The sequence below is a fragment of the Trachemys scripta genome, chromosome 3 (assembly GCF_013100865.1).
Source record: "Trachemys scripta elegans isolate TJP31775 chromosome 3, CAS_Tse_1.0, whole genome shotgun sequence".
Taxonomy (NCBI): Eukaryota; Metazoa; Chordata; order Testudines; family Emydidae; genus Trachemys; species Trachemys scripta.
This window is the reverse complement of record NC_048300.1, coordinates 8,396,345-8,410,706: the sequence shown is the minus strand read 5'-3', so window position 1 is coordinate 8,410,706 and position 14,362 is coordinate 8,396,345. Positions and strand designations below refer to the sequence as shown.

At 41.7% G+C, this 14,362-nt stretch overlaps 2 protein-coding genes across 4 annotated transcripts in view; one reads left to right on the top strand and one right to left on the bottom strand.

Annotated features, from left to right (window-relative positions):
• The window catches only part of NAPB (NSF attachment protein beta), a 33,739-nt gene extending 23,092 nt beyond the window's left edge, over nucleotides 1-10,647 (top strand). For both annotated transcript variants that reach the window (XM_034764082.1, XM_034764083.1), the window contains 6 exons: nucleotides 2,687-2,742; nucleotides 3,333-3,417; nucleotides 6,772-6,876; nucleotides 8,301-8,369; nucleotides 8,865-8,915; nucleotides 9,808-10,647. In XM_034764082.1, coding sequence (XP_034619973.1) covers nucleotides 2,687-2,742; nucleotides 3,333-3,417; nucleotides 6,772-6,876; nucleotides 8,301-8,369; nucleotides 8,865-8,915; nucleotides 9,808-9,912 — 471 coding nt within the window. In that variant the 3' untranslated portion in view covers nucleotides 9,913-10,647. The remainder of the gene's footprint in view (nucleotides 1-2,686; nucleotides 2,743-3,332; nucleotides 3,418-6,771; nucleotides 6,877-8,300; nucleotides 8,370-8,864; nucleotides 8,916-9,807) is intronic.
• Nucleotides 1,936-14,362, bottom strand: part of GZF1 (GDNF inducible zinc finger protein 1) — a 34,012-nt gene continuing 21,585 nt past the window's right edge. For both annotated transcript variants that reach the window (XR_004644918.1, XR_004644917.1), the window contains exon 7: nucleotides 1,936-2,533. The gene's annotated coding sequence lies outside the window, so the exon portion shown is untranslated. The remainder of the gene's footprint in view (nucleotides 2,534-14,362) is intronic.

Genomic DNA, 14,362 nt, shown 5'->3' with positions numbered 1-14,362 from the left:
TGTCATTCATATCCCATCATTTTTGCTCCTTTTTTCAAAATCCCACAAACCTACATAGCTCTCCTCGCTATCCGCCATCTCTGACTGAATCACGGAAGCCTGCACAGCTCTGCACTGTTGCTGTAAGCATTGCAAGCACAGGACACGCAGTCCAGAGCTTCAAGAATAACCAAATCAATGGGGAACATGACGATTGCTTGGAGGACAGACTGCTGTGAGATATAGCGAGCACCAATTCAAGGTTGTTGGCATTCACGGAGCACCTGGAGATGGTGGCATGCTGCTTCTGGACACGAGTACTTACTGGTGGGATTGCATTGTAATGCAGGCTTGGAATGATGAACAGTGGCTGCAGAACATGGCCACATTCCCAGATCTGTGAGCCAAGCTCGCCCCAGACCTCCAGTGCAGGGACCCCAAAATGAGAGCTGCACTGACAATGGGGTAGTGAGTGATCGCACCATGGAAACAGTGGGGAATTGGTTTGGAGTGGGAAAATCCACTGCAGGGGCCATTGTCATGCAAGTGACTGTAATGCAAGCCTCCGTGCAGGGCCATTCATCTCTTCCTGCTGCGCAGGACTGTGACTCTTGACAATGTGCGGGCCATAGTGGATGGATTTGCAACAATGGGGTTCCTGAACTGTGGTGGAGCAATAAACGGCCCTCATATCCCTCTTTTGGCACCAGACTACCTTGCCATAGAGCGCATCAGCAGAAGGGCTACTTTTGTATGGTTATGCAAACGTTGATGGATCACTGGGGACACTTGACTGACATCAGTGTGAGCTGGTCAGGGAAGGTGCATGACACTCACATCTTTAAGAACACAGGACTTTTTAGAAAGCTATAAGGAGGGACTTGTTTTCCTGACCGGCGGATAACCATTGGCAACGTTGAAATGCCAGTCGTGATCCTGGGGGACCTAGCCTACCCCTTGCTCTGGTGGCTCATGAATAAAGCTACGATTATGTCACAGATGTCATGGAAGTCACAGAATCCATGACTTCCAGAGACCTCCGTGACATTTTGTGCCCCAGGGCTGGAGCTGTCAGCAGGCAGCCCCGCAGCTCTCAGCCACTGCTGGCAGCGGGCCCTCACCAGCTCCTAGCCCTGGGCAGCAAGGGGACCCTTGAGCTCCCAGCCCCCACGGACGGTGGGGGTTCCCCAGAGCTCTTGCAGGCCGAAGGAGCCTCCCTGCCTCTGCCCAGCCATGGCGGGCCGAGCAGGGACCCCAGAGCCCCTAGTTGCTATGGGTGCTGGACCCTCCTCTCTCCCCATTTTGTCAGGGATATTTTTAGTAAAAATCATGGACAGGTCACGGGCTTTGTTGCCCATGACCCGTCCGTGATTTTTACTAAAAATATCCCTGACAAAATCTGAACCTTACTCTTGAAGCCATATCCCAGCCACCTTGACAGCAGCAAGGAAAGATTCAACTACCAGATCAGCAGGTGCAGAATGAAGTTGAATGTGCCTTTGGCAGATTGAAGGGACACTGGCATTGTTTACTCACAAGATAGGATCTCAGTAAGAAAAATATCCCAATGGCTATCGCTGCCTGCTGTGTCCTACAGAATATCTGTGAAGCAAAGGGGGAAAGGTTGCCACTGGGATGGAGGGCAGAGGTGGAGAGGCTGTCTGCTGAGTTCAAACCGCCAGATACAAGGGCTGTTAGAAGAGCTTATCGCAGCTATATGACTCAGAGAGGCTTTGAAGAAGCACTATTAGGAATTGTGTGGTGTTGGGGGTACATGTTGGACTATACCATTGTCAGTGCACGTATTAATTTTGCAGTGCTTGCTGTACATGTATCATTATTACACCGTGTAGGTCACTGATCCTGTGAGTTGTCACACTGCGCAGTAACAAGTAAGTAGGTGATTTCAGAACTGCTAGGCACTCCGCTGAACTACTAAAGATGAATTATTTTCCAAACAATAGAATTTTATTCAGTAACAAAATCAGTGAAAAGAAAAATCTGTGCAATTTAAAAGCAAAGACGTTAAAAACTTCATGAATTAATAGAATGGAACTTTTCAAGAGGAAAGAACATTCATGGCCATTTTAGCCACACACGCAGCTACTGTGGCGGTCACAGGTCAGGGTATGTGAAGCTGTGGTTTTCCGTAATGTCTCCTGGGGTGGAGTGGTAGAGGCGTAGGGCGGCGGCTCTTGATGCCATGTGGAATGTGGAGGGTGGATGCTGCAATGGAGTTCTGCATGGACTGCAAAGGGAGGTGAGCCTGGGATTGTTGAACCTGTAGGTCCACAAGAGTCTGCAGCATTTGTGTTTGCTGCGGAGAAGCCCCATTATGGCCTGGGGCATCTCCCTCTCCTTTTCCTGCTGGCACTCCTGGGCCTTTCTCCTCTCCGTTCTTCCCTTCTCCCGGCTGTCTGCAAAGCTTTCCATTTGATTTCAGTGGGATTACATACAGTAGTAAGAGCTATAGTCAGTAGTCCAGTTTGCAGAATCGAGCTCTTAATCGGAGTTCATTCGGGATGGGTTGCAGTGTTTCAATATTGGTATAATCCTGTGGGACAATACAAATGAGATGTCATGGTATCCCCTCTAAAACCACCTGAGGAATTTTGAAAAATTCTAATCTTTGTAAATACGATCTTCCCCAAAAATCTCATCTCTAAAGTAACATGTTGAGAGAAAAATGTTTGTGTCTGTCTTTTAGGCAATTGCACATTATGAACAAGCTGCAGATTACTACAAAGGAGAAGAATCCAACAGGCAAGTCTTCTTCATAGAATAGTTATTTTAAACAAGGAAGATTTACAGTCTGGATTTATCCTTCTTTTTTCTTTCCTATAATAAGATGTGCAAGTATTGTCTGCCTCCCCTAATTTGTGAATTCTTTAATCAGATGTCCAAATCCTGCATTAAGATGCTGAGATTGTCACCATTCACTTACCTATCTGTCAATATGAGTATTCAAATTAAGATCTTTGGAGACCTATTAAGGTGCTTGCATGTGAAAACTGATTTCTGACTTTGTTTAGATTGTAATGTTTGACTTCCATATACTGTGAAATGTTCAATGCACATGCTTTCTAGTCTCCTGGGGGCTGAATATCATACCGTAGGTCACTGGGAAGAGAACTTTCTGTAGATTTGCAGAAAGCTTTCAGATTCAACATATGATCTTAGAAAAATGAGTATATTAAAAATAGCAAAAGTATTAAAACACTGATAGGTAACTACTGGGTAATGTTTTCACATCCATGAACTAGTGAGTGTATCCGCTAGAGAAGTAGGGAAATTGACACATTTACCACTAGGTACTGACCATTCCTTATTTTAACTGAAGTCCTTGATTCTAGTTCAGCTAACAGGTGTCTGCTGAAGGTGGCTGCATATGCTGCTCAATTAGAGCAGTACCAGAAGGCAATTGAAATCTACGAGCAGGTTCGTATATAGACTCTTTTTATAAGAAGTCGCATAACTGCCATATTGTATGCTGCTCCTGATGCCTGGGTCAGGACCTCTGGTCACTAAAACTGGAACCCTATGGGCTTGTCTACACTGCCCCGCAGTTTGGACTATGGGGTTGTGAATAGCAGTGAGCACTAACGTGCTGCACTGTAACTCTCCCTCATGGACACTGCAGGCATGAACTAAAGGGTTCCTAGTTCATGTTAACATAGTCCTCTTCAAACAGGACCGCATTAATGCGTTAGTGCACTGTTATTTCCAGTCCTGTAGTCCAAACTGCGGGACAACGTAGACAAGCCCTAAATCTTGCATTGGTCTCAGGAATGTGGACTAAAGAGATCATTTCCTGCCCTAATTGTGGAAAGAATCAGCATTCTCTCAATAGTTGAGGCTGCAACTAGTTTTTCCCGTTGTAACAGAGATTTTGCCCATTCCATACAACTGAACTGGATGTGAAATTTCACATGTGGACTTTGTCAAGTAGAATTCTTTTTGTCAAACTATGCTGTGAATCAGATGAGCCATTACTGGTAGATATATACAGTGTTACTGTAGTCATGTTGGTACCAGGATATTAGAGAGACAAGGTGGGTGAGGCAATATCTTTTATTGAATGAACTTCTGTAGGTCAGAGAGACAAGCTTTTGAGCTTACACAAAGCATTTCTTACCTGGTGAGCGTTACTGCATCTGTTCTTCTTACCTGAAGACGAGCTTTGTATTAGCTCGAAAACTTCTCTCTCACCAAACAGAAGTTGGTCCAATAAAAGACATTACTTCACCCACCTTGTCTCTAAATTTTCTGAGAGATGTAATTTCTGAGAGATGTAATATATTTTACTTTTTGAAAAGGTGAGTGTTTTTTTTTGTGTGTGTCAAACTATATCTAGGAATTGGCTTGGCCTAGACACTTCAAACTTAGTCGGTTCCAGACTTCTTTGAGATCTAGTGCATAAATACTGCTAGTGCAGATACTGCTTCTATGAGTTGTTCCAAGGTTAAATTCTAACTTACTTTCTAAGCTTAGTTTGGAACGCCTATAACTTCTTGGGTTGGAGGTGGGGGCTACCTATCAGGTAAAATTTTGAGGGTGATTGACATGAGATTGCAGAGTTAGAAAACTTTCCCAAAAGCTAATTATGCCTTGTGTTTCCAAGTCTCTCCTTTCTTCCTCCCACCTCTCCCACACCGCAAAATAGTCTTATGGCTGGAATCTCAAATGTTGTTCGTGCTTGAGTGCTAATTGAGATCTAGTGCATAGCAGTAGTAATCAAGAGAATCTGTGAAGTAATTAGGAATTATACTGCATGGCTACAGCTAATCCCTAGCGGACCAGCTGGCAGCCGATGCACTTGAGTGGATCATTTTAATAGAGATTTTGCTGCTACGATATCACCCTTTGTGTTCAGAATTTCCAGACATGAGGGTTGGTAGGTAGCTAGAGGATGACCAATGGTGTGAGGTCAGCTAAGGTTGTTTGTGGGACCTAATCTGTGAACTTCCTGGCTTTCAAAGTTTTTATTTTTATACATGTTTTACCTTTTGTAAGAATGTCCTGTTTTGTTTTCATCGATACCGATTTGCAAACTTAGCTATTGCGTTGTAATGATTTTTGGCTGGGAGTATTTTAAATCAGCTCTTTGCTTTTGAACGCTTTAGGGACCCAATACTTGTACAGGGTATCACAGAATCAAATCCCTGTTCCCTAGTCTGCATCAAATGGCAAACAGAGGCACTTCGGGAGAGGCTGTACCCGTGAAGCAGTGCACAATAAATAGAGCTCTGTGGGCATCTGATCTAGAATTACTGAGCATCCCCCACTCCTGCTGACTTCCATAGGAGTTGAGGGCTCCCTGCACCTTGCTGAATCAGGCCTAAAACGTTAAGATGCGGGGAAGCAAACTATTGTAGCGTAGGGGTAGCTGGAGTCTTAGGCTTGTGCTATGAAAGAGCAGACATCATGCCTCCAGGGATGCTGACTGGTGACAGTTACTGCATCTGCTCTGCAGATTTGCTCTCCCCAGTACTCAGCAGCCGAGAGCTAGTGCGCAGGGGACATGAAGCCACAGCCATGTTCTTCCCAGTCCATATATGGCCCTTTTGGGGTCTGGAATATTGCTGACCGCACAGAACCTCCTGCATTCTAGGACTGCAGCCATCCAAATGATGTCTGCCTCCTGCATGGGCCTGCAGTGGTAGGAAACCAATTCCTTTCACTCTCCTTCCTCTTCTACTGATCCTGTGCAGGGCAGCCATGATTTGGCCTCTGTGTGTCTGTATAGTGCTATGTAACATGCTCCAGAACATCAGTTTGTAACGCCAGACAAACCTGGTGGAGGTGCTAGAGTGGATTTCCTTTGCCAGCAGCATTCTGCTTTATAAGAGGTGCTAGGTTCCAATTGGCTGCCAGAAAAGCTTAGCTGGAGTGCATCCCCGATGACTGGAGCAGTGTACAAAACACCACTTAGAGGGAGAGTGTGTGGTTTTCCCCAGAATCAGTGCTCTTTTAAAATCCTACACGTGCACACACACGTGCAGTCTCACGCCTCTTCCGTGAGGGCTCTGTCCTGCAAGGTGCTGAGCACTTTGTCCCCAGTCCACCAACTTCCTTCAGCACGTGAGCAGGCCCATTGGTTTTAGGGGGAGTGTTTGTGCTTAAAGCTAAGCACGCGCTTAAGTGCTTTGCTGGATCAGGCAGAGAGCGCTCAGCAACCTGGAGGAACAGAGAGAATCACCTTTCTGTTCTGGGTGGTCGTTCTCCTAAATATTGGACAGCATTGACGTGCTGCATGGAGAGGGTAGATGGGGGTGTGGACACACACATGTCTTTACAACCAACAATAGGTGGGAACTTTAGTCATCACTTTATTATTTTATATATACAAATATTTGTGACTGATTTGTTTCACTTTGGAATTTTGTTGTACTAGATGAAACCTGTTGAGCTGTTGCTTTTTCTTAGGATCTGGTATTTGTTGCATGTTTTTAATCCACTCTGGTATCAGAGGGGGAGCCGTGTTAGTCTGAATCTGTAAAAAGCAACAGAGTCCTGTGGCATCTTTAAGACTAACAGAAGTATTGGAGCATAAGCTTTCGTGGGTGAATGCCCACTTGCGTCTGACGAAGTGGGCATTCACCCACGAAAGCTTATGCTGCAATACTTCTGTTAGTCTTAAAGGTGCCGCAGGACCCTCTGTTGCTTAATCCAGTCTGTTAAACATGTGTGAGCTCTTGCATGTAATTTTGATCACTTTGGGGTTTTTAGTTCTTGTCTTACAAAGAAAAGATACCGGATAACCTGACTGTCACTATCACTTTTGATATCTAGGTTGGAACAAATACCATGGATAATCCTTTGCTCAAGTACAGTGCAAAAGAGTATTTCTTTAAAGCTGCTCTCTGCCACTTCATTGTGGATGAGCTGAATGCTAAGGTTAGTGACCTCTAGTGTGTTCTCCTAGGATGTACAGTATCACTTACATGACATTTTGCAATACAAGTAATGTGACTGAACTATCTCCCCTTTCCACAGTCTGGGGGTGAAATATACATTCTCTCTCGCTGTGCAGTGATTACTATTAAACATTCACCGTAGGATCTGAGCTACGCCAGTGCATTCCTATTAGAAAAGAACAATTGACTTTTATTTTTGTATGGGAATCATTGCTAAGGCGGGCCCTGTTTTTCAAAGCCAGATTTCCTTTTTATGCTTGCCAACAATAGGAGGCGCCCTTAGTTTTGGGTGCAGACAAAGGCATGTAGAGATATAACTACCACAGTTCAAGCAGAGGCACAGATGACCACATTCATATCCATAAAATAGTGCCGGCAATTATTTGCAAAAGAAAGGGAAGCGGGTATTAAAATCAGGCCCATAAACTCTGTCTAGCGCCATACTATTCGAAATAAAACAATCATCATGTGGGCACAGTCCCATAAAAAGGGCACGATTTAAGCGTCTCCAAAAGGAAGCCTGTTTCTGTTACCCATCTTGATCAGGGGCTGACTTCCATCCTGCCTGTAATTGAATTGCTCTTTTTTGTTTTGTAGGCACCTAAGTACTGCCCCTGACTTGCTGGCTCAGTCAGGTAATTAACATTCTGGTGCAGCACCTGCTGAAGTCAGTCGGGATAGTTCTGTTGATTGCAGTGTGTGTTGGATCAGGCCAGGGATGTATGACCTGACTTGCACCTGCATGACCTGATCCAACACACCTTGAAAGCAACAGAGCCCGTTAAAGTCATAGCTCAAGCTGAAAAAATAACAGACCACAGCATGCCTGGCTTCTGCTTAAGAGGCAGCGTGTACTTTCTCCCATGGACTGCGGAAGGCGTCCCTTAGCTCTGCAGTCTCCGTTGTGTCTAGTTTCTCCTAAAATCTGCAGGGAAGAAAGGGAAATGACCTCTTTTTTTGGAGTTCTCTCAAGGTAGATCCAAACTCTCCTTTCCCGCATCCTCCCTCAAAACAGTGACCTTCTTTTTCCCTCCAGTAGAAATGTAAGTTAGTTGAGGTGGAAAGGGGACGGCCTATTTAGAGGCTGTGTGACTAGCTGGGGCAGGAGCATCGCCTGTCGCAATGACAGGGTTTGACACTTAAATAAGCCTTCCAGCACATTATTTTGCTTCCTCCCTTACAACACTTTAGACACATTCCCAGTTAGGCAAAGACCAAGTTTGGACCTTAAATCTGAATTTCCTTGTGTTCTTGGGAATCTGTTATGTTAGGCTGTTTATGTAACCTAACCCTAATACACTGCAACAAAGACAATAAGTATGAGAATAACTCTTGTATTTAGATGAAACCTAATTGTTGCTTTTTCTAGTAATTTTAACTGAAAAGCTAGCTTCTCTGTTTCAGCTTGCTCTTGAGAAGTATGAAGAAATGTTCCCAGCATTCACAGATTCGCGAGAGTGCAAGCTAGTGAAAGTAAGTAGAACTGATGTTAAATACAGTTGCACTGAAAGTTGAGTTATTGGTCGGAAAATAAAAAAATTGCACTTTCCCTTACCATATCCTGCTAATCTGTTCATATTATTTGTATATATTAGAGAACACCCACATGAATTGTACAGAACTTGTGTAACTGGGGAGGCAATTAGAAGAGACAAATTATAATCTTAATGAAAGTAGATATTTATGTAAGCAAATATTATAACAATAGATCCAAAGGGCCTGTTGGATAGTATCAGACACTGTCTGTATATTGCTGGATTAAACAGGTTCAGGAGTTCATCGGTCTGTGTGAAGTGCAAGCATTGGATATTTATGATCTCTTTTGGTTTCTTAATGGAGAAAAGCGTTAGATATAATCTGTAGACCACAGGGTTACAGAATACCCAGACGACGTGTGCTGAGTCTGCTGTAAATTGAAGTGATAAATTTTCAATATTAATGTATAACCCTTGACTGTAATTCTGTTAGAAACTGCTGGAAGCCCATGAGGACCAAAACTGTGAAGCGTACACTGAGGCAGTAAGTAGTCAAGTTGTGCACTGATCCATTTGTGGCAGACTATTCTGGGACCAAAGTTCAAAGGAGCCCCCCGCTAAGTCTTCATTTTTGCATGCTAATTTTGCATGCTCAGTTACTTGCACAAGCGTTCCTGGGCACTGTTATTCTTTGAGCACTGGCAGCATCCTCTGTGCTGTACGAAACACACAGGCAAAGGGTCTGATTGCCACGTACACTGAAGCCACTTCACACCGCTTTGGAAGGGTAAACAGAGCAGTGTAAATGAGGAACTGATGGAAAGAGTTTACAATCTAAGGGCCTGATTCACTACTGTGTTACTCCAGTTTTACAGTGCAATGCCGCTGAAATCAGTGCAGTAGCCGACCAGGTCCCAAGAGTTTTTCAACATCTCTAGGCCATATTCACCAGTGGGCATGGGCTGCCTTGGGCTACTGCAGCAGTACAAAGCAGCTGAAAATGTCTAAAGGTCCCTATCCAGCAAACCATCCCTCATCAGCAAAGCACTGAAGCACACGCTCAAGTCCCATTGAAGTATAATAATATATTTAAAAAAAAAAACTTGGGTGAGGTTCTTCTAAATTACCAGGGCTCCACTACTGGTCATCACTGCATTTTGAGGACTCTTTACTCTCCATTCGAGTTCCTTCCTCTTCCCTTCTTTTTCCAACAAACCTGGCCTCTTTGTGCTTGATATTTGAAATTCCCACTGACTTTAATGAGCTTTGGCTCAGCCCTTTACTACATGTATAGTGGTTTAAGGAATATTTAACGAACAGAAATGTAAACAAATGAATCGCAAATGAAATGTAGCACACAGTTTACTGCTAGGAGTAGTGATAGCAATATTCCCGTTTGCCCTCTGTTAAACTGTGTTAAACTTCCTTCCAATTAGGTTAAGGAATTTGATTCCATATCTCGCTTGGATCAGTGGCTTACGACTATGTTGCTTCGCATCAAAAAATCACTTCAAGGAGATGGTGACGGAGACCTAAAGTGAATTATTTGTGGTATATGTGGCATGTTGCCTAACTCCTAAATAATCTGTTTTTGTGTAATGGCCATGGACCATTATGGGATACTTGACACTACACCTAGCTTAATTTTGTTGCTTATGAACCAAATGACTTGTATTGTTAGTATCCTGGTGTCTTTTTGATGACATGGATGGATAAGAAATGATACTCCTAGGTATTGCTGACAGATCTTCCATATGAGAGCAATAGAGGGATTCACAAGACTTTTGAGATCAGTGAAAGAAATGCTTGTGGCAAAAATCTTTATTTTTGGTAGCTGATGAGCCAAAAGTCTTTCATTTTTAACTTTTTTTTTTTTTTTGCCGCCATTTCTCTACTAGCTCATCGTCTTCAACACTTTTGATCCATGCTTGTAAATATCTATCCATGACATACAGTACATACAATATTTTCTGATCTAATGCTAATGTATTGCTAAAGTTCTGTGGTTTTTAATGGACCTTAGTGAGACATGTAGATTTTTGTTTTTAAAATGATCAAGCTATTTTAATGATGCTAGTGAAATGCTTGTGATTTTTAGATACAGTGTGTGTGTATATACTATACAGATACGTGTGCGCATGAATAAATACATAATGACCTGGGTCTAAAAACACTAATCTTCATAGGTGAGGGGTCTGCATATAATGTTCAATTACCTTCTCCCTAAACCATTCATTAAATAGGACCTAGCTTATCATGTATTTTCTATTTAAGAACTATATATGAAATGTAAGTTTCTTCTATTTTTTTTCTTGGATATATTTTTCCACTTACGTTATTTTTTGGTGCATATCATCTCTCCCGCCCTAAGATGACTTTAACAGGTAATAATATATTTTTCTAACTTTTCATTTACCTAAGTTCCTGCTATTGTCTTTGCTGCAGGTTTTTTGTATATGTCAGAACACTATTTCCTTCCCTTTGTGCTGTTGGCAAAGCTGTGTCAATGGTATGTATGTCAATAGTTATTGAATTAGGCTTTATCTTAGCTAAGATACCCTCCTTCAGCACTGTTGGACAACAGCTTGCCCAGACTTGTTTTAAAACTATGTAGAAATTAAAAATGATCTGTGAATCCGTGTGTGTGTGTGGCTCCTAGTTTCAATGGAGAGACGTAGACAAGCTATCTATATTCAATATATGTATGACAGTGAGATAGGCTCATGACCATATGCAGTTTCAGTGTTATGGCTTAATATTTCCGTGCAGTTCCAATAAGCTGTAGGAATTATTTCATTCTTGTATCACCAGGGCTGCATACATAATGAAAGGCTACTAGCTTTATTTTATTTTGCATAAATGCTGCTAGTCATTTGACCTTATAAATATTGGATACTCTAAAGTAGGAAAACACTAGTATCCCATAGTTGGTATCTGTACTGCTATCATCTATGACCTAGGTTGGGCTTTGATCTCTTTTGGAGGAAAGACCTGCCACAAATCTGCATGGACCGACCCACATTCCAAACAGGGTTCTAGCTGGCTTTCATTTTTGTCATCTTTATGAATCTGGGTTTTTTTTTTTTTTTTTGGTTTGTGTGGCTAGCTTTCCTTAATAAAATGGGATTGAATGACTATTGCCGGCTGTATAGTAACCCTAGCAAGCCAGCACACTTCTAGCATTTGTTTATAGAAAATGTCAGATGGGAGACCAAATGAGATAATACATTCCAGGAAAGATGTTTTTTGACTCATATCAACAATCAATTTAAACTTTCTTCTACTTGATTGTTTTCTAGACATGTATTTAGAAATTAAACGAGGGAGGGCTTTGTGCGCTGTAGTGAGTGTGATTCTCTTGTAACTGGAATGAACACCACTAGTGAGTTATCATTGAAATTGTATAAAATCGTTTTCCCCCTCCTCGAGAATTTGAAAATCTTAGGGAAAACGTGCTAGGTTTGTCCGATGGAGATGTGTGGCCAAAAGGGGACTGGGAAGAGCTGGCTCTGATGAGCAACAGACTCAAATATGTTAGGAAAAGTTAAAAAGCTGCAACTTGTGTGATTAACACTTGCTTACAGTGGCTGGTCACATTAGAAATGGCTGACTTGGGTCTCCCTCTAGGGAACCATGCCTGAACAAATCTGACTTTTCTTTAAACAGATATATGCCAACATAATCCTATAGTGTGGATGCAGCCTACAGCTATTTCTGTCACTGTAGGAAAACCATGGCCCTGAGCACTAGTACGGAAGCTGATAAAAGCATTCTCCTGTTGATCTAACTGCATCGACAGGGGGGTTAGGTCACCAAAGCTGTTGCTCCGGGGTGGATTTGTCACACCTGAGTGCTGTATCTGTGTTGACTCAGCTGTCTCTCTACAGAGACAACGCAGAGAGGAAAATATATGCATGCTTACGTTTAGAAAAACAAAAGGCTACCGTAGTCCTAAATATTTGAAAAAGCACTTGTATAAGAAGAAATGAGATGTCAAGCTTTGTTTAATAGAGGGGCATTAGTTTTTTCATGTTTCATAACATAGTTCTTGCTTACATCTAGTCTTGCCATAGTACCTATAATTTGAGATCAGATAAAACACAGCTCAGCGAAAATCCTACACAGGTATCATCACACACTAGGCACATTTTGTTAATACAGAAATAGTGGAAAAGCTTTTGTTTAAAAACACAACTTGGCACGGGTTACATTTGTGGTTAATTTATTTTTCCAGGACCTAAAAACAGTATTTTTGCACAATTATGATAGTATGCATAAATTGCTTATGTACTAATCTGTGATCTGTTATTAATGCGCTCTATAATGTAATAGTTTTGTCTAAATGCAAACCTTGGTGATTTTGTAGAGCAGCATGTTGTCTGTAATGTAAGCTGTGATGTACCAGTTTTCAAATCCTAGAGCAAATCTGTCAGGCTGTTGTTTTTCCTCCCCCTAGGTCAAGAATCTGTACTATGAAAACTAATAATGAAATGGCCTTAGCAGGAACAGATTGTTTTGTGTGAATCAATAAAATAAAAATTAAGTAATTGTGATGCATTCTTTTCTGCTGAATGGCTAGTGGTATGCACTTAAACTCCCTGGTTTGATAGTTGTATTTTTCACAGTAAAGCCCCTTTCCTTCAAAGAGTGCTCTGCAGCAAGTGGTTCCAGATTCTGCATATTTAGTGTGTAACTCTTCAGAATGCTGTGCACTGAATTTCACCTGGCACAGAACAGCTATCCTACATACAAATAAGTCTGTACAACTAAAATTCTTGTAGGCTTACACTATGACTTTGTTCACTTGTGAAAATAAGAGATGAGTCCTGTAGAGTTTTCTGATGCATGTTATAACATTCCTGCAATAATTTTAATCAGCACTATGGAAGCAAAACAGAGTACTGAACAATGGAATGATTAGGCCTAAGGCACCAGGTGATCAGTAGCAACTGCTGAAGAATTACTGCAATAATACCCAGGGGCCTGCTACTGTAATCATAAGATCTCTGCAATATACAATGCATAGGTCCAAGGGAAGAGGAATGTCTGGTACTCCAAGCAAGTCACTTACAAAAAGGGCAATATAGTTCAATATTTTAAAAGGATTTAATAGTTTGTACAGGTTACTCACTTCCATACATTCATGAATACAAAAATTTCCTTTGTCTACAGGTACTAATACTCAGGATTTAAATATATCTACACTGTACACTGGTCATTAGGAATCATTTGAACACTCAAAAGGAACACAATGTTTGAATAAATATGTCAAATATAACCTCCTGGAAAGCTATTTTTTTTAAACCCTTTTCCTGGATTAAGCTAGGGTCAAAGGTAACATCAGAAGCTCCTTTAAGGTTCCAAAAAAACCCCCAAAACTCTGGTCCACAGTTTGGTTATTTTTATTGCTTTGCCTACCAGTAAGTCTTTTAGGAGTGGGCCATAGTGATGGATTGTGCTTAACTTTCAGCAAGCTTTTCTCAAACTGCTTCTAAAAAAAAAAAAAAAAGTTAAGAAACCTTCACCAAAAAATTTAATATCTGCAAAAATCAGAAGGGCAGATCCTCAGCTGCTATAAACTGACATAGCTGAAGATTTGGCCCAATTTGGAATAGTTAATCGCTCTGTTAGTAGCAAGATACTTTGTAATCAACTTGACCAATGCTCCCAAAAGCACAAAACTATACTGATCTAAAATGGTTTGGAAAAAAGGCAAGTGGGATTAAGTTGTTTAATTGTTGAAAGCTTCATCTTAAAATACTCTTAACTATAGGGCTAATTCTGCTCCACTTAAAATCAGCGGGAACAGGCTCAAGCCTTCTTCACTGACACAATCAGCCTCTGCTCAGTGAAACACACCAACACATGTAATTTGCTCACAAAAGACAAAAAATTGTAAATGATAGTTTATTCTTAGTGAGGGAAAATGTATATATTCATGTTCAGTTAACCTAACTTGGAAAGTAAAACCCCTTGCAATGGAAAGAAACT